The sequence below is a fragment of the Pediculus humanus genome, genomic scaffold (assembly GCF_000006295.1).
Source record: "Pediculus humanus corporis 1103172107855 genomic scaffold, whole genome shotgun sequence".
In the NCBI taxonomy this organism is placed as follows: domain Eukaryota; kingdom Metazoa; phylum Arthropoda; class Insecta; order Psocodea; family Pediculidae; genus Pediculus; species Pediculus humanus.
The window spans coordinates 482,667-500,496 of record NW_002987435.1 but is presented as its reverse complement, the minus strand read 5'-3'; the positions used below and the strand labels follow the sequence as shown (position 1 = coordinate 500,496).

Below are 17,830 nucleotides of genomic sequence, written 5' to 3'. Positions count from 1 at the left end.
CTTGTTTCTTTTTTTTTTTTTTTTTTTTTGGGGGGGGGGGATTATTTTATACAATATTATTGCTGTTGTTTTTTTTTTTGCTGTTGTTGCAAATAATAAACATTTTCCTATTAAAAAAAAAAAAAAAACAATCTTTAAAAAAATTTTTTTATTATCGACGTCGTAGAAAAATCTACACCATTCAAATTAAAAAACTGAAAATAATAATTATTATTATTATGATTTTTTATATATTTAAAATAATATTTTAATATTATTCATAAATTAATTATGACATGCTAAGTGGTTGGGTCATGTGTAAAAAAAAATTCTAAAAAAAGAACGCATGAAATATATTATTCCATTTATCGTGTTAAATTATTAACATAAAACGATCAATAAAAAAAAAAAAAAAAAAAAAATTTTCAGACTTTCGCACGTCAGTCACGTGGCTTATAATAATAATAATAATAATAAATTATAATATTATATAATATTATACAATTGATTTCGTGTGATCAAATTATGAATGAATCAATTTAGTTTAATTAATTTTATTTCCTGTTTAATAAAATTTATATCAAAAAAAAAAAAAAAAAGACAACGAAAATTATTCGAAACAAATTTTAAAATAAAAATTTATAAATATATATATTTATATTAAAATAATAACAATGAATTAGATTAATAATAATAATAATAATAATAAATTTTTTTTTTTTTCGATCAATAGGCTTTCTTATTCAACATGTTACGAGCATAACTAAAAATTTTCGTGAATTTTCGGAAAATTACGGCGGAATCTTACGAAAAAAAAAATTTATTTATCACTAACGTCTTTTCGTAAGATTTTATTTTTATTTAAAAAAAAAATTTGTTAAAATTAATTTATAATATAATATTTAATTATTCGTCGTTTATTTGTGATACACCTCATTATCACAAAATGACAAAAAAAAATTTTAATATATATATATATATATTATTAAAATAAATATCATTATTAACATTATTTAACAAGTTAAAATTACGTGCACGTTATTTTTTTTATTATTTTATTAACATAAAAAAAAAAAATTAATTTTAAAATTGACATTAAGCAAGCGCAATCCAATTTAAAAAGAAAAGAAAAGAAAAGAAAAAAAAATTTATTTCGTTAAAAATCATTTCATGAGTTGTTTGTTTGTTTGCTTGTTTGTTTGTTCCTTCGAGTGATTAGAATTTTTATTAAATAAAATTATTAAATAATAATGAAATTAATTAATTTCGTCATAATATTATATTATTTAAATAATGGGAAATCTCAATTATTAATTGAAAAAAATTTAAATTTAAATTTAATTATTAACGTAACAACATATTTACTTAAAAGTCAGTCAGAATTCGCCAAAAAAATTGTTTTTCATTATAATAATGATAATAATAATTTAACGGATGAAATAAATGAAATAATAAAAAGTGTGGGAGGGCCCTCAACGGTAAACGCCGAAGAAGAATTATTTTATATAAATGAAATAGATTTAAGAACACCTTCGGACGTTGTTTTTTTTTCAAATTATTTTCACGATTTTCCACAAATACTTAATAAAACTCATTGGAACAGAAGAACAATTTTTATATTGGCTTATACTCAAATAAATATAACAAAAAAACAATTATTAAACATATTTCAATATTTTTGGAATTTAAATATCATAAACGTTATCGGAATTACTATAAATAATAATAATAATAATAATAATAATAATTATGACGGATTTCAGGTTTACAGTTACGAACCATTTTCCGAAAAAAAATGTAACAAATTGAAAATTATTGATTTAAATTTAAATTTAATTAAAAATTTCAAAAGATACGGTTTAAATAATTTTTACGGATGTTTGTTAAATTCGACCGTTGTCAATTTACCACCCATTATTATTTTTCCCAAAAATGAAGAGGAAATAAATGGCGGTGCATTTAATCCTACAGGTACGGAAGCATCGATAGTACTGGAATTATCGAAAAAATTAAATTTTAAATCTTGGTTTGCCATACCTGAGGATAAAGAACTTTGGGGTTGGATTTATCCATCACCGGGTGGTGTGATAGGAGACATATTTACAAAAAAAAGTTATTTCGGAATTGGACTTTTAGCTGCAACTACTGAACGCCATCATTTACTAGATATTTCCGTACCTACAGAACCTAAATTAGAATGTTTAAGTTTTGCCGTACCTTTTGGAGTTATGAAAAAACAAGCCGATTGGATCGAAATTTATATTAACGAATTTAAAATAAACGTTTGGGTGTGTATTTTAATAATATTTTGTTTTAGCACTTTTGGATTTTGGTTTATCCGGAAGATAAATTATGAGAAAAAAAGCATTTCGAGTGTCGCACTCGATACTTTTTCCGCTTTTCTAGGATTTCCCATTAACGTAACCCAAAATAGTTCGTTTAGAATTATCACGATTGCATGGATTTGGTACTCGTTTATAATTATTATTTCTTATCAATCTTTAATGAGAAGTAAATTAACAGTACCGTATCACCCGAAAGAAATAGACACTATACCCGAGTTACTGGAGTCAGATTTGGATTTATACGGTCCCATAAACTTGGTGAAATTTGTAGCAAATAACGCGGAAGGAATTAGAGAACAATTGGTGAACCGATTTGAATTGAAAGAATTTATCGTGGAAGAAGTCATGAACTACGTAAGTTTTCACAAAGATAAAGCTTATCTTCAACAAATGACTTCACTTTTTTACTATGCCATGATCAATCCAAACTCAAGAGGAAAGGTACATTTTATGAAAGAATGCGCATCAGAATATTATCCAATAATTTTACTACAGAGAAACAGTCCGGTAACGGAATCTTTCAACAAAATCACGAGAAAATTATTTGAATCGGGTATTTTATCAAAATGGAGGAGCCAATACATTTACGATACAGTAAAAAAAAATCCGCCATCTTCAAAATTATCGTTACGTCACGTACTGTCAATAATAATCGTTTTACTTATAGGATTTTTTATATCATTTATTGTTTTCATTTTTGAAAAATTTAAAATAATTTAAATTAAACGAAAATTAAAATGCAATTGAATTAATATCGATTGTTGTAAAAAAAAAAGAAAATCACAACAAAATTAAAATTCAATATTTTCATATTATTTCATCATTTTGTCATTTTTTATTCATTCATAAATTGAAGTTTAAATTATTATTCGTATGAAAAAACCCTTAGCCATTAAATCACGAACCCTTTAACCAAAAAAAATTAATAATAATAATGATGATGAATTTTTAATAAACGTTTTTTTTTTAAATCGGTAAAAATTTTTAATATTATTATTATTGTTATTTGAATCTAATATGAAATAAAATTTTAAATGTTCCTACTCAATTTTCAAAAAAAAAAAAAAATTTTTTTTTCAACATCATATTAAAATTCACATCATCATTATGGTTATTATATTAATATGTACCAACATATTTATTTCTTCGTACGTACTTATACTAAAGTATAAGAGAAAAGTAAATACCTTTTATTATTATTAAAAATAAATGTTATTTTAAAAATGATTTCTCTGACATTAAATTATAAATTGAAATATTGCAAAGAGTAAAGTGAATAAATATGTACCTACATACATGTATAAGTAGTCGTAATTAAAATTATTTCAAAAGGAAAAAAATTAATATTAATTACGATTTACCCGACAAAATCTGAATAATAATCACTTTATGTAAAATTTTGACTATTTTTTTACACTATTTGAATGAATTGAAACAATAAAAATTAATTTTTAAAAATAATTCACTCGTCAAAAACATCTTTTCATTCTCATTTATTCTTTTTCATCTAAGAAAAAAAAAGCGGAATTTATCTTAGTGAGTCATAGAGTAAATAAACATTTTGAAACAATTAAATTTTTGTTCACGTTAATAATCCGAAACAATGAAATCACGTGACCATTTTTTAAAAATTCAAAATTCTAAAACATGCATAAATTAACTTATGGTTAATAAATATTTTTGTTTTTGTCGTTAATTATTTATTTTAATTTAGCGTTATAAAAATTAGTAATTAAACATTTTTTTAAATATCCTACGTCATCATTTGATTAATAATTTTTTAATTTCCCATAAACTAATATGTAAAATTAAGAATTGAAAAAAATATACAGTTACAAAATAACAGAAACAATTATTAAAATAAATAAATTTATCCTTAAAAAAAATTTTTTAAGGTTTTTAAAGTTTCCTAAACACACAAAGTATATTTCTAAAAAAAAAATAATAATAATAATAATTCAAAAATGTAACCTTTTTTTAAACAAAAGAAATATATATATATATATACTCAAGCTGGACATGAAATAAGTTTTGAATTATTTTATTAAGAGAATTTTTTTTTTTAAAACTTAAATTCATTTAATATTCTCTTTAAAATTGTTACAAACAAAGTCTTTGATAAATAATTAAACAAGCATTTTGACATTTTTTTTTTTTTTTTTTTAATTTTCAAAAAGCTTTATAAAAGTTTTTTTTATTAAACAATTATTTCAAAAAAAGAATTTTAAAAGAAAAAAAAAGAAAAAGAATAATTTCAAATTATAATATAATTACTACTACTTCTACTACTACTACTACTACTATTATTATTATTATTTTTAATAACAAATCAAAATCAGAATATTTAAATAAAGTTTTAAAAAAATATTTTGTAAAAATTAAATTTTAGTTTTAGTCTAACAGATTATTTCATTGCATTTAAAAAAAAAAAATTATTTTATTTTTGAAAAATAAATTTTAAATTTATTTACTTATTAAGTAAAAAAAAGTTTTTTTTTTTTAAATCTTATCAAAGGGAATAAAATTAAATTTAAGAAAAAAAATATATATATTACTGTCAAGTGATTTAAATTTTATTTACAAAAAAAATGTTTTAAGAGTATATTATTATTATTTTTATTAAATATTATTTATGGTTTTACAAAGTAAATTTAGTTTAACAAAAAAAAAGTAGTTGTAATCAATAAATTTGAAGCTAAAACTTTTTTACCTTTTTTTATGTATTTTTTTTTAATTGCTTAAATATTTTTAATTAAAAACATTAAATAACAGTAATAAAAGATTTTGATTTTTTTTTTTTATTAAAAAGAGACACAGTAGAAACTCTGAATAATCAATAAAATAAATGAATGTTTTTATATTTATTTTATTTTTGACATTTACAGTCCTCTCTCTCTCTCTCTCTCTGTGTTCACGATTATATTATCTTCATCTTAATTATCATTATCATTATATTCATAGTTTTCATGTTGAAAAAACATTAAAACTTTCATTTTATCAAAAAAAAAAAAAAAAGAATTATTTTGCAATAAATCTTTTTAATTTTTAATTTTTTTTTTTTTTTTTTTTTTTTGTACTTTGATTTAGTCAGTTCGCTACTTTTTATGTATTAATAAAATTTTTCAAAAATTAAATTAATTAAATATTATTTTATTTATAAATGTGTGGGTATATGCTTACAGGTATACATGAATATGAGAATCGAATATTGGTTTTATTTAATTTTTTTTAAACTTCAAATAAGTTGGATGAATATAATAAATTTAAAAGAAAATAATAATTCAAGTTTATTAATAGATAGCATGGTAGAAATAATAAAAGAAGTTAGCCATTTTAAAATATCCATGTGGTATTCAACTGAAGAGGAAGAACTGGTGACAATGTTATTAAAATCTGTTGAAATTCCAGTACTTATAAACGTACAGGAAAATTTTGAGGAAGGAATTTATACTGAGAGGCCAAGTGATTTGGTTTTTGTTTTTGGAAAAATTTCAATAGGAATGTTATTAAATAATACTTTTTGGGGTTTGAACACTCGGTTTTTAGTCATATCTAAATTTTTTGATGAAGTTAAAACTGATATAAAAATTTTTTGGAATTATAAAGTAATAAATGTTTTTGAAATAGTGTGGCCAGGAAAAGAAATAATTATTTATAGTTTTTTACCATATGCAAATGAACACTGTGATTTAGAAATATTTGATGTGGATAAATTTTCCACTCAAACGAGTAAGATAAATTAATTAAAGTCTATTTTAAAAATTATTAAAACGTTTGAAAGTAAAATTAAACTTTTTTGAGTAAAAAAAAATTTTTTTTTAAAAATATATTTTCATCATTTCAGAAAAATTTGTCAACAATTGTTTTGCCTTGAAGAATAATAAGAATTTTAAAAATTTAAATCAGTGCAACGTTAATGCAACATTTGTTAAAGTTAAGCCAATTGTAATTTCTGATGAGGATAAGAATATGACGAAAAATCTTCATGGAATAGAAGGGAAAGTGTTGATGGAATATGGTAAAAAACTTAATTTTAATATAACATTTGCAACTTCAGCTGATGGTGTTGGATGGGGATGGATAAAACCTTCTCCTCAAGTGCTGTAGGAGAAGTTTTTACGGGAAAAAGTGATTTTGCCATAGGTCTCTTAGCTCCGACAAGTGAACGATATCAATTTTTAGATATGTCTTCACCTTACGGCGGAAAGGAATGTATTACGTATGGTGTTCCAAAAGGTGCAGGTGTAAATACTCCTTACTGGATAACTATTTTAATTTTTGAATTCACCCCCTTCACTTGGTCGTTAATTTTAGTTACATTCGTTTTTATTTTTTATGCTTTTCATCAATTAAACAAATACTTAAAGATAAAACTTTTTTCTAAAGGCTCTGATATTTTTTTGTACGAATGTTCGAGTTGCCTCGGATTGCCCGTTAATATTCCTCATTACGAATTTTTTAGAATAGCAGTTATAACGTGGATTTTATTTAGCTTCATCATAACAGTTGCTTATAAATCTTCAATAAGCAGCAAACTAACTGTTCCACAGGATGATCCCGAAATACAAAGTTTTGAAGAGTTAATTCGTTCTCCGCTTCAGTTAACGGGCTATAACAATATGTATCGTTTATTAGAATACAATGGAAGTGAGCCAACAATAAAAAAAATGGCACAAAAATTTCAAATAACCGATTTCAATATAGAAAAAGCTGTAACATATATTTCTACAGAAAGAAAAATAGCTTACATGGGGCATACATCAATGTTTCTATATTATGCCTTAATCAATCCTTTAGCCAAAGGGAACATATACGTTATGACCGATTGCATACTATCATATTATCCATCCGTTATGTTGAAAAAACATTCTCCTTTCCTTATTCAGCTAGATATGCTAGTAAATAGATTAAAGGAATCTGGTATTACAAGCAAATGGAGATCCGAATACATTTTCAAAATTCCACCGCCTCCTAGAACATTCCTTAAACTGTCAAATGATCACATTTACGGTGTTTTTTGCATACTTTTTGGCGGTTTCGTCCTTAGCCTTTTATCATTTTTTATAGAAATTATAATTTATTACACTAAAAAATAAATTTATTTTAAACAAAAAATTAAAATTTTTAAATGTTCTAATAAAATGTATTTTTAAATTTTATCAATTGTAAAACATTCGAATAAATCTATTACTCTATATTATCTATCTATATTAATTTTAAGACGTACATTTAGCACTACATAGTTCCTAGAAATCTTATTAAAAATTTTTTTTTATATTTTAATTTTATTATAAAATTATAAATTATTAATTTATAAAAATTATAAAATTATTAATTTTAATAAGAGCAACAAACAATGATAAATTTTTTTGTAATTTAAAACGATGTTACAAATTAACTTCCTATCCGAATAACGGTTTTGACTTTTGTTTTGATTAATTTATACGTAAATTTTATCGACAATAATGTTATAAAATACATTTATACGATTAGTAAACAGAATTATAATAATATTTAAATGCATATTATTTTAAACAACACATATTCGAACTTAAAAATAATTAAAAAATATGTATACATATTATGTACAACCACTAATATACAAATTAAAATTTCAATGACTTAAGCATGGTTGCCGCATTGTTATTCTTTTTCCTAACCTAAAAATGTCGGCCTATGGAAGAGTTCAACAATGGGCCACATTTTGTAGAGTGTGGCATATATACGATGCAAAATGGCAAAACCCATTTGATTCAGCAAAACTTATCATTAAATATTTAACCGGAAAATATAAACCTATTTATCATCCACAAAGTAAGTTAATTTTAAAAAGTAATTTAATTTTTCTTAGTTAAGATGTTTTTTAATAAACGTTTAATTTTAAATGTATTTTACAGATCATTGTGGTGATCATGTAGTTGTAATTAATTGTAAACACATTGCTTTACCTGGAGATGAATGGAAAAGGCGAGTGTATTTTCATCATACAGGTTATCCTGGGGGAGCTTCATGGACATTGGCTTATGATTTACACAAAAAAGATCCTACAATGGTAATTAGAGTTTGAATTTTAATATTGATTTTAATTTTTCTAAATTATGTGAGTTAAGTGACTAAGTTTTACTTTTGTCAGTGTTAAAACGTTTAATTTTTAATAACTTGGCTTGTTTACTTGGTCATTAATTTAATTAATTGTAATTTAAAAGCAACGAAAACATACAATAATTAAATTAAATGTTAAATTAATTTTTAATTAATTTAGTGTCAGTTTCATTTTTTTTAAAATTCAATTATCTTTATGAAACATTAATCAAACAATATCGAGATGTTAGATTGTGCACTGGACTTTTTTTTGTTGATCCCTAATAGTTGTTCATTTGTCCTACAGTGTTGGTAAAAAATTTTCATTCCAGTTATTATGAAACAAATCTATTAAATGATTTTACACTTTGTAATTTTATGACGAAAACTAATTTTTAAAATTAAAACTTGATAATATGAGAAATAATTTATTTTTTTTTTTTAAATTTAGATAATGAAAAAGGCTGTGTATTCTTCATTGGACAAAAATTTGCAACGAAGACATACTATGGAAAGATTGCATTTGTATGATGAAGAAAAAGTTCCTAAAGAAATATTGGAAAATGTATCTAGCCAAATTGAACAGCTTAGAATTGTTCCCCGTAAGCTTAAAAGCTATTCCGAAAAAGAAATTGAAGAATTTCCAAAGCTTGCAAATTATTCTACTGATTATGTAAGAAAATAAGATTGAAATACTAGGTGATAATCAATTGTTATGTATTATTTCTTCAGTAAGCTAGAATTTCTTTAAATTACTTCTGTGTATTGAATGCAATTTTTAAAACGATTCACCATTCATTATTAATTGTTTTCAAATATTTTTAATAGCTTTCTTTTTCAAATTTAAAAAAATGGTAGCAATTATTTTTAGTTTTTTTATTTTAACAGTAATTATTATTTTCATTGTACAGTAGTGTTAACTCTAATAAATTTTATGCTAAATATTTTTAAAATGAGCTTGTTTATTTTTATGATTTTTTAATATCTATTTTCAATCCATCGACTGACCTCTACATTTTTATATTGTTAAAGAATAAAATTGATTTTATATGATTTAGTAAATAATTAAATTGGGTTACAGGACAAAATAAGAATTTATTAAAAAGCCTATGTCAGTTAATAAAAATATATTAAAACTTATTTAATTTTATTAGATAATAAAAAGTAAGAAAATAATTTTTTTTTTTTTTTTTTCCAATAAAGGCAATTAATTATTGGTTTTTACCTCATTTAAATGCAAATCTTTTTCCAATTGATTAGCGAGAACAAACATCATATATTTTCGATTTTTATTAAAATTATCAATTGCGATTTCCCGTGAATATTCCCAATTGTACAAATCTCTATAAAGTGGACGAACGAATTTCATTCGTCCTTGATCGTTTAAAAATTTCAAAACGTCTGGAATTCTATCCTGCCATTTTGATTTCACACAAACTCTTAACCAAGCAAATTTAACCTCCGAATTTTGTACTTCTTCCATATGATAAACTTTGTGCATCAATTTCAATTTTTGAATATCAAACGATTCTTTTTCTAATAATTTTGAAAAAAACATGCATTTTTGAGCACTTATAAGGGGTTCGAATTCTGCTATCGTGAAGGGACAACAATTAAACAAACATTCTTCCGTTGGAACCCAATTCCACCATTTTTCAATCAAATTTTCAACGACAATCAACAAGCTTCGATCGTAATCAGGTATGACTGGAGGCATTCCCGGACAATAAAGCCATGTATTCCAATCTATACTATCCAATATTGACGTACGATTATCAAAAAACTCGTATAGATGATTTTTAAAATCATTTGTTTTGACCGTTAAAAATTTAAATTTATCCAAATAGCTTTGTAAAAAAGCACTAAACTTTCCTGTAAAATTATTATTTTTTTTTCCTTTTATTTATACCAAATTCAAATATTATTTATTACTTAATAATAAAAATATTTAATGAAAAAACTATTGATTGAAAAAAAAAAAAAAAATTCCCAAGTATTAAATATGTCATCGGTTAAGCCCTAAAAAATTTAATTGATAAAAATTTTTTAAAATACATAAATTATTATAACTTACCGTCCTCGTTTAAAAGAGTTTCCAAATAAAATAAAAAGGTATGACCCTTTTCATAAGGTACACATGAAAAAGCATCATCTGGATCTGTAAGTTTTAATTGTGGAACTAAACAAGTCAGAGGATTTGATTCTCCTAAAGTTGTTACCTGCAAAGTACAATTGAAATATTAATTAGGTAATAAAAGTAAAATTAAAATTTACTAAAATAATTTTATAGAAAAAGTAAGGTAAAAAAAAAAAATTGATCTTCTTTTTACACAAAACAAAACAAAATATACAATTGTACATAAGTAATTTTTGTGTGATGTTTATAATTAATGACTATTAAAATTCTAAAAAAAAAATTTTTTTAAGTTAAAAAAAAAGTATGTAAAAACACTTGCCACAGTTTCTTTTAAAGATTCTAAACCTAAAATTGCATAGAAATGTCTTTGTGGTTCTCCATACAATGCACCAATAATTTTTCTTTCGATGAAAGTTGTAAAACCTTCATTTAACCAAAAATGTTCAAAATTTTCATTTGTAACTAAGTTTCCTGTCCAACTGTGAGCTATTTCATGTGCTATGACATTGGCCAAAGATCGATCACCTGCCTGAAATTTATAAAAAAAATAATTTAACTTCAAAACCTTTAAAGGTATTTAAATATTCAACATAAAAAGATTATAAAATCTATTCAAGATTTTTTGTTTAATATTTATTCATTTATTATATTTTATGACATAAAAATAAAAAATACAAAAAAATAAAAATATTATAAGAAAATACAAACCAAAAGTGTTGGAGTGACAAATGTAAGGCATGGATTTTCCATTCCTCCAAAAGGAAACGATGGTGGTAAAACCAATAAATCATATTTATCCCAAACATAGGGCCCACAGATTTTAATGGCAGCCCTCAACATTTTATCAGTCTAATAAAATAAAATGAAAAATATTTTTATAATTTCGTTTACTAAGAACTATCTTTTAAATGTTAAAGTAATAATTTTATTATATGTTAATAATAATAACAGTATAAAATACCTCTGAAAACTCAAATGCACATTCTTTAAGTATTTCTGGCTCTGAATAAACACTAGACTTGGAACCCAAAATTTTTCCTTTAAGTCTACCTGCGACAATGGCTATTAAATATGATGGAATAGGAATTTTTTGAGTAAATTTCCATTTTAACTTGTTAGTCTCAACAAGTTGAGGATCACCATTTTTAATTCCACTCATGAGTACCATCAACTGCTTTGGAGCACTTATTTCAGCTGTATAAGGGAATTTAACAGAAGGAGTGTCTTGGCATGGTATAATTGAACGACAGTGTATAGCCTGAAAAATATACATAATTAAGTTTAAAAATAAATTTTTTAGTCCAAGACCTACTTACTCTCTATTAATATATACTGAGAAAATTCAAATGAAAAGTTTTATTTAAATTGAATATAAATAATATCATTAAAAAATAAATAAAAAAATAAAAAACAAATGATTTACTTGGCATTGACTAAACATAAAAGGCTCCAGCTTTCCAAGAGTTTGTTTTGCTGAAAGCCACTGAAGTGCACTTGCCTCAGGTGATGTTTCATATTCAATACTAATTTCATACCTTAAAATCATTTTAAAACAAAATAAATAATGACAAAAAAGTGCAGGTAATGTAAATCTCACAAATTTAAATATGAAAAAAAAAAAAAAAAAATTATAAAAGTCATTGATCATAAAATTGAAATGTGTTCTAAAACTTGCAAGTTTAATAAAAGTCGATTTTTTTTTTTTTAAGAAAATAATGGGAAAAAAACTAATAAAAAAAAATTTAGAATTCCTAATATTGCAAAATTAACAAATAATTGATTAATTAAGAATATACAATTAAAAATAAATGTCTAAAACTAAATTATTGCAAAATTTCTAATACATAGATAAGAAATACTCGACTTACACATTCTCATTTGTTTCTTTTACAGGCAATGTTATAGTTAATGCACTTCCGAAAGATTGATAACTTTCCCCAATTTCAAAATTTAAGTTTTTATTAGTTGACAAATGTACCACTTTACTAATTTTTAGGTCCTTACAGTCCAGAACCTAAAAATATTTTACATATACAAAATTTTAATTTATTCCATAAATACATTTTGATATAAAATAGTTGTGATCTTACCAAGTGACTTGTAGTTACATTCTCTTTTTTTTCACAAGTTAAATGAACTTTTCCTTGCAAAATATTTTTCTCAAAATTAATGTCTAAAAATAATGCCAAGTGCTTGATTCTTACTTTTTCTGCAATTTGAAATAAGTTATAAAATATTGATTAATTTTTATAGATAAAAAACCCACTTGAATCTACAAAATCTAATTTGAAAAAATAAATATGTAGATCAAGTGTACATTTTAAGTAATAATAAAACAAATTATTTATAAAAAAATTGATTTATTTACCAGGATTTGAATAAGAACAAGGGTCAATTATACCTAGTTTCCTAACCTTTTTTTCCGACATAATATCCAATTTAACTTTTCTAAAAAAAAAACAAATTTTAAAAATTTATATTAAATAATGATTAAAAATTTTTACTAAGACTTTGCCATATATAAAATATTTCGAAGTAAACTGATAAGATATTAAAATTATAAGGTTTTAGAGAAGATAAGCTAATTAAAAATTGCCGGGCTTTGTAATTGGCCACTCTGTTTTTTTTTCCTACCCAATCGAAAAGTAATTCGTGACGATAATCAATATTTTCGAGTCTCGAAATAAAGGAAAGCGTTTGTTTTTTAGAATTATGGAGAATGTTGAATTTTTTTAATTTCACAATATTTAATAATTTGACTTTCGAAGTTGAAGAATTTAAAAATATTATATTAGATTCTTGGAGTTTGTTGTTTAATTGGAATTTACTTCAATATTTTAGAGTAACCAGTTTTAAAAGTTGTTTGATTTATTTTTCTTTTGATGATTTTCAAATTAAACTTTTCAAAGGATTCTTAATTATCCTAATTTGCAATATTATTCTGATATTTTTTACTTGGAGAATTTACGGAAAACGAATTTGCAATCGGTTTATGAAAACAGGTACGTGTAAATAAAATAACAAAATTTTCAATGACATTCATGCAACAAATTAATGGTTCCATATTTATTTAGCTTCTAGTAAAGCTATAGAGGAATTAAAAAAGAGCGTATCTATGCTCAAATTACCCACGGAGCACACACCAAGACTTTAAATGATTGACAAAATTCGAAAACTTTTAAAGAACAAAAAAACTGATGCTGCTTTTAAAAGGGCTGGTCCAGGTTACAGATTGAATGAACCATCTGATTACTCAAGAAGTAATCATAGTGGGGCTTCGAGTTGTGGCAGTAGTAGTGGTAGCAGTGCTAGTGTTCAGCCCTCATCCACTAGAAAAGAACTGACTGAAGAATCAAAAAATGCTGCCGAGGCAGCATTGGCCAGATGGGATAAACAAAAAAATGTGGGCAAAAAGTAAATAAAACAAATATTAACTTTTTTACCTTAATTATTTCTTTAAGTTGATAAGGTAACAATTAAAAATGCAATGATTTACACTTTTCTTGAAATTTTGTATATTTCAGTTCAAATGAATAAATATAAGTTTTCAAACTTAAGAATGTATTTCATAAAATAATATTTCTAAAAAATTTACATCTTGATTAATTAAAATCTTTAAAGTTATGGTACATACTATTTATTTAAAATTTTTAAAAAATTTTTTATTCAGGTCAATGGCTACAATTAAAGCCCAGGTAAGACAAGAATTAGAAGCAGAAAAACGTGTTCATACTGCATCTGCTGCTACACATAGTAAAAGCAAACCAGAGATTGAATTGGAAGGTTCTCCTCTTTTAGCTGTACAAGGTGTTTTTTTTGAATGTCCTTTATTAGGACCTGATGTACTCACAAAAGAAGAATGGAATCATAAAATTAGAGAATTTCTATACAATGAATTAGAAGAAGAAAAAGGACTTATTGCTTGTCTTATAATTCACACTTTAAATTATAATCGAGAAAAGGTAATTGATTTTTTCTAGTCGATGTCCAGTACACTTTAAAATATCAAAATGAAAATTTCCTTTAAAAATAAAATAAAAATTTAAGTGCATCTCAGTGTCTTCAAAATTTAATATTTTATAATTTTGTGTTAAAAGTATTACTTTGATTACAAATAGTTACTTTTAAAACTTAATGTTGACAATCTAAAATATTAGTTGCTGGGAATGATAATTAAAATTGTATATTATTGAAATTACAGGTAGCTACATGTGTGAACACAATTGTAAAATATTTAGAAAACATTTTAAAATATCCAGATGAGGAAAAATATCGAAAAATTCGCATGAGTAACAAAGTATTTTGTGAAAAAGTTCAGCCAGTCGAAGGTGCACTACTTATTTTAGAAGCTGCAGGTTTTGAGGTTAAAGAAGAAGTTTCAAATGAGGGAACTGTTGAAAATTATTTGGTTTATCCTATCGAAAAATTACCTGATGCACCGGAAGTTTTTGAAATTTTAATTGATGGTCTTAAAAATGCAGAACCCATTACTCTGGAACTTCATAGAAATTTACAAGTACTACTTCCTACCCAAGCAAAAGAAAGAAATGAATTGCCTGCATCATTCTACAATCTGACTGTGGAAGAAATAAAAAAGGAACAATTTTTAAGGTATAAAAATTTATATTTGTTTGAATATCATTTAATAACAGCATCAAAGTAGTAAACTTATTATTTTCCGTAAGGAAGAAAAAAAACAAAAAACAAATTTAAAAATTAGAACTTGTATATTAAGTTTATTATATTCGCTAATGGTATCATTACTTTTTTGTACTTTAAAAATGTACAAAATACTTACTCACATTCTTATAATTACTTATTTAGATCAGTATTAAAAAGGCAAATTAAAAAAAAATGGAGACCCCAATTTACAAATAAAAAAAAAATTTCAACTAATTACTCATTAGGATAATTATTCGAATATAAAAATGAATTTTATTCGATTTTTAAAACTTAAATTTTTATTTAAAAAAGGTAAGATGTTTTAAAATAACAATAAAATTAATATTTCAGAGCAGAAGAAGTTGAAAGAAATCTAACTCTAAGAACTAAGGCAATGCGTGAGAAGGATAATATTCAAGAAATAAGAAGATACAAGTTTGCATTAATTAGAGTTCGTTTCCCTGACGGAATTCTCCTCCAGGTAAATTATTGTTTTTATAATAATTAGAATTTTAAAAATTTTATCATACATTTGGTATATTTAATTTCCTAATAAAAATTAAAATTATGAATAAATTCTTTTAGGGTACTTTTGGAGTATATGAAAAAGTTTCTTCTATTATAACTTTTGTAAAAGAAACTTTGGATGATGAAAATTTAGGATTTACTCTTACAACTCCTGATGGACAACACTTGGTTCCTGATTCAGAGGCCACACTTTTAGATTTTAAGTTAGTGCCTGCTGCTATTATAATTTTTACTCCTGATACTTCTAAAAAAACATACTTCAAAGCAGAAATTCTTACTTTAATTGAATCTTTAACATTATCATAATTTACAGGAAATTATTTGCAAGCATTTTGTAACTTTTAGAAAAATTAAAAAAAAAAAAAAATTTTTATCAAAAGTGTAAAAAGTACGTTTTTAGTGATAATATTGTGATACTTAAAATAGCATCCAATTTTTTTATTCTTATTTAAAATATTTATTTTACATTTTTAAAATGTAAATTAAAATAAGTTGTATTAAACATTTTTGAAATTATTTAAAATATATATTGAAATGTACACACTTTTTTTTAAATTAAAAACAATAAAAAATGAACTAATTGGGTATATATAAGGAAATTCTAACTAAAAATCAATATTGTATTTAATATGTCAAGCTTTAATCAATTTGTATATTAAAAAGAAAAACAATATATTTTTAATTTATTTCACTTTAATTGTTTCTTTTACAGTGAATAGAAACCATTAAAGATTTTTAAAAATGAATTAAATACTTGCTATTGAGAGTTAGCTTATTTAGTAACTCACTAAAAAACCGCGATTTAAAATTTTCGAAGAACGATGCTTGCTTTGATTTGAGCACAATAATATTTTAAATATGGCAGCCATAAATTCTGCCGCCACGTTTACTGCACTCTTGCCAATGTTACACTGTTGCCAATATTGCACTGTTACTTATTCAGCTGACAATAAGAAACATTTGAGTGAGAGTTGAATTTTAAAAAATAATTTTTATTTTATATAATTGGTGATGAAATAAAAATATATTAAATAAAAAATAATCTGCTGTATAACCTGCAGTTTTTCTTTTATTTTTTTATTTTTTTTTTTTTACGAAATTGGGAGCAAAATGCTTAAGTCTAAGTAGATTTACAAAATATTTGGTTTGCATGTAGGTCATATTTTAGAATTTAATTAAACGTAGTTACATTTAAATCTTAATATAAAATAAATTTCCGCGAAAGTAAAGTAATTTAATTTTAGAAATAATTTTAATTATAACACATAAAATAATTTTTTTTTGATTGGAATAAATCCAAGTGTATTTATTTGTTTAATAATAACATCACAATTGTAAAATTTTAATAAAAGTTTTTAATTGTCATTTAATTATTTCAGGAAAATGAATCAAAAAAAAAAATTTTTTTATTTAGTTCTAGCTAACCATTGGGGTATAGTAATGGTTGGCTCCGGTAAATGAAATATGCCTAGCTCTGACAATAGTAATAACATTGGTAATTCTGCAAACGAAGAGCTTGATTATTTTACAATTTTTACTGAAAGCAACATGAGTAGAAATAATACTCTTACAGGCGACAATTTAAACAGTTACTTTAATAGTACCAACAATCTCAATAATAGTAATCATAATAACAATAATAGTAATGTAAATAACAGTAATAGTAATAGTCATACCAACAACAACAACAACAACAACCATAACAACAACAATAATAATAATAATAATAATAATAATAGTAATAACAACAACAACAACAACAACAACAATAATAATACCAGACTGAGAAGCAATAATAATCAAAATCCGTTAATAAATGTAAGAGACAGATTATTTCATGCTCTTTTCTTCAAGGCAGCTTTAACTTATGCTAGAACTTTTCCCAGACCTGTCAGAAGGTTTTTGGAATTTTTCGTTTTGTTAAAGGTAACAATTATTTATTTTAATGTTGTTATATTTAATTTTAAAATTTAATATTCAATGAAATTTGAAATTTGATATTTAGGCTATTACTGCATTTTTTATTCTCGCATACATACACGTAGTATTTTCCCGTACTCCTACCAATTGTTTAGATCACATTAAAAATGATTGGCCA

General features: G+C 23.6%; 6 protein-coding genes across 6 annotated transcripts; 5 read left to right on the top strand and 1 right to left on the bottom strand.

The window, feature by feature from the left end:
- Nucleotides 1–1,728: 1,728 nt before the first annotated feature.
- Phum_PHUM380920 (uncharacterized protein) lies at nucleotides 1,729–3,632 on the top strand (the record flags this gene model as incomplete). The annotated part of the gene is made up of 4 exons (XM_002428399.1): nucleotides 1,729–1,742; nucleotides 1,832–2,267; nucleotides 2,325–2,960; nucleotides 3,591–3,632. 4 exons carry the CDS (start codon nucleotides 1,729–1,731, stop codon nucleotides 3,630–3,632), a joined length of 1,128 nt encoding a protein of 375 aa, XP_002428444.1.
- A 1,994-nt stretch (nucleotides 3,633–5,626) lies between these two features.
- On the top strand, nucleotides 5,627–6,431 carry Phum_PHUM380910 (uncharacterized protein; the record flags this gene model as incomplete). The annotated part of the gene is made up of 2 exons (XM_002428398.1): nucleotides 5,627–6,053; nucleotides 6,169–6,431. 2 exons carry the CDS (start codon nucleotides 5,627–5,629, stop codon nucleotides 6,429–6,431), a joined length of 690 nt encoding a protein of 229 aa, XP_002428443.1.
- Nucleotides 6,432–6,508: 77 nt separating this feature from the next.
- Phum_PHUM380900 (uncharacterized protein) lies at nucleotides 6,509–7,574 on the top strand (the record flags this gene model as incomplete). Its single annotated transcript, XM_002428397.1, has 3 exons — nucleotides 6,509–6,566; nucleotides 6,711–7,334; nucleotides 7,546–7,574. 3 exons carry the CDS (start codon nucleotides 6,509–6,511, stop codon nucleotides 7,572–7,574), a joined length of 711 nt encoding a protein of 236 aa, XP_002428442.1.
- Nucleotides 7,575–7,990: 416 nt separating this feature from the next.
- Phum_PHUM380890 (mitochondrial 50S ribosomal protein L13, putative) lies at nucleotides 7,991–9,090 on the top strand (the record flags this gene model as incomplete). Its single annotated transcript, XM_002428396.1, has 3 exons — nucleotides 7,991–8,156; nucleotides 8,243–8,376; nucleotides 8,857–9,090. The coding sequence occupies 3 exons, from the start codon at nucleotides 7,991–7,993 to the stop codon at nucleotides 9,088–9,090; spliced, it is 534 nt and encodes a 177-aa protein (XP_002428441.1).
- Nucleotides 9,091–9,612: 522 nt separating this feature from the next.
- Nucleotides 9,613–12,971, bottom strand: Phum_PHUM380880 (Leukotriene A-4 hydrolase, putative; the record flags this gene model as incomplete). Its single annotated transcript, XM_002428395.1, has 9 exons — nucleotides 9,613–10,277; nucleotides 10,480–10,624; nucleotides 10,865–11,071; nucleotides 11,269–11,391; nucleotides 11,504–11,800; nucleotides 11,966–12,077; nucleotides 12,411–12,556; nucleotides 12,633–12,751; nucleotides 12,911–12,971. The coding sequence occupies 9 exons, from the start codon at nucleotides 12,969–12,971 to the stop codon at nucleotides 9,613–9,615; spliced, it is 1,875 nt and encodes a 624-aa protein (XP_002428440.1).
- A 725-nt stretch (nucleotides 12,972–13,696) lies between these two features.
- Nucleotides 13,697–16,038, top strand: Phum_PHUM380870 (UBX domain-containing protein, putative; the record flags this gene model as incomplete). Its single annotated transcript, XM_002428394.1, has 5 exons — nucleotides 13,697–13,956; nucleotides 14,213–14,504; nucleotides 14,744–15,153; nucleotides 15,556–15,685; nucleotides 15,790–16,038. 5 exons carry the CDS (start codon nucleotides 13,697–13,699, stop codon nucleotides 16,036–16,038), a joined length of 1,341 nt encoding a protein of 446 aa, XP_002428439.1.
- Nucleotides 16,039–17,830: the final 1,792 nt, after the last annotated feature.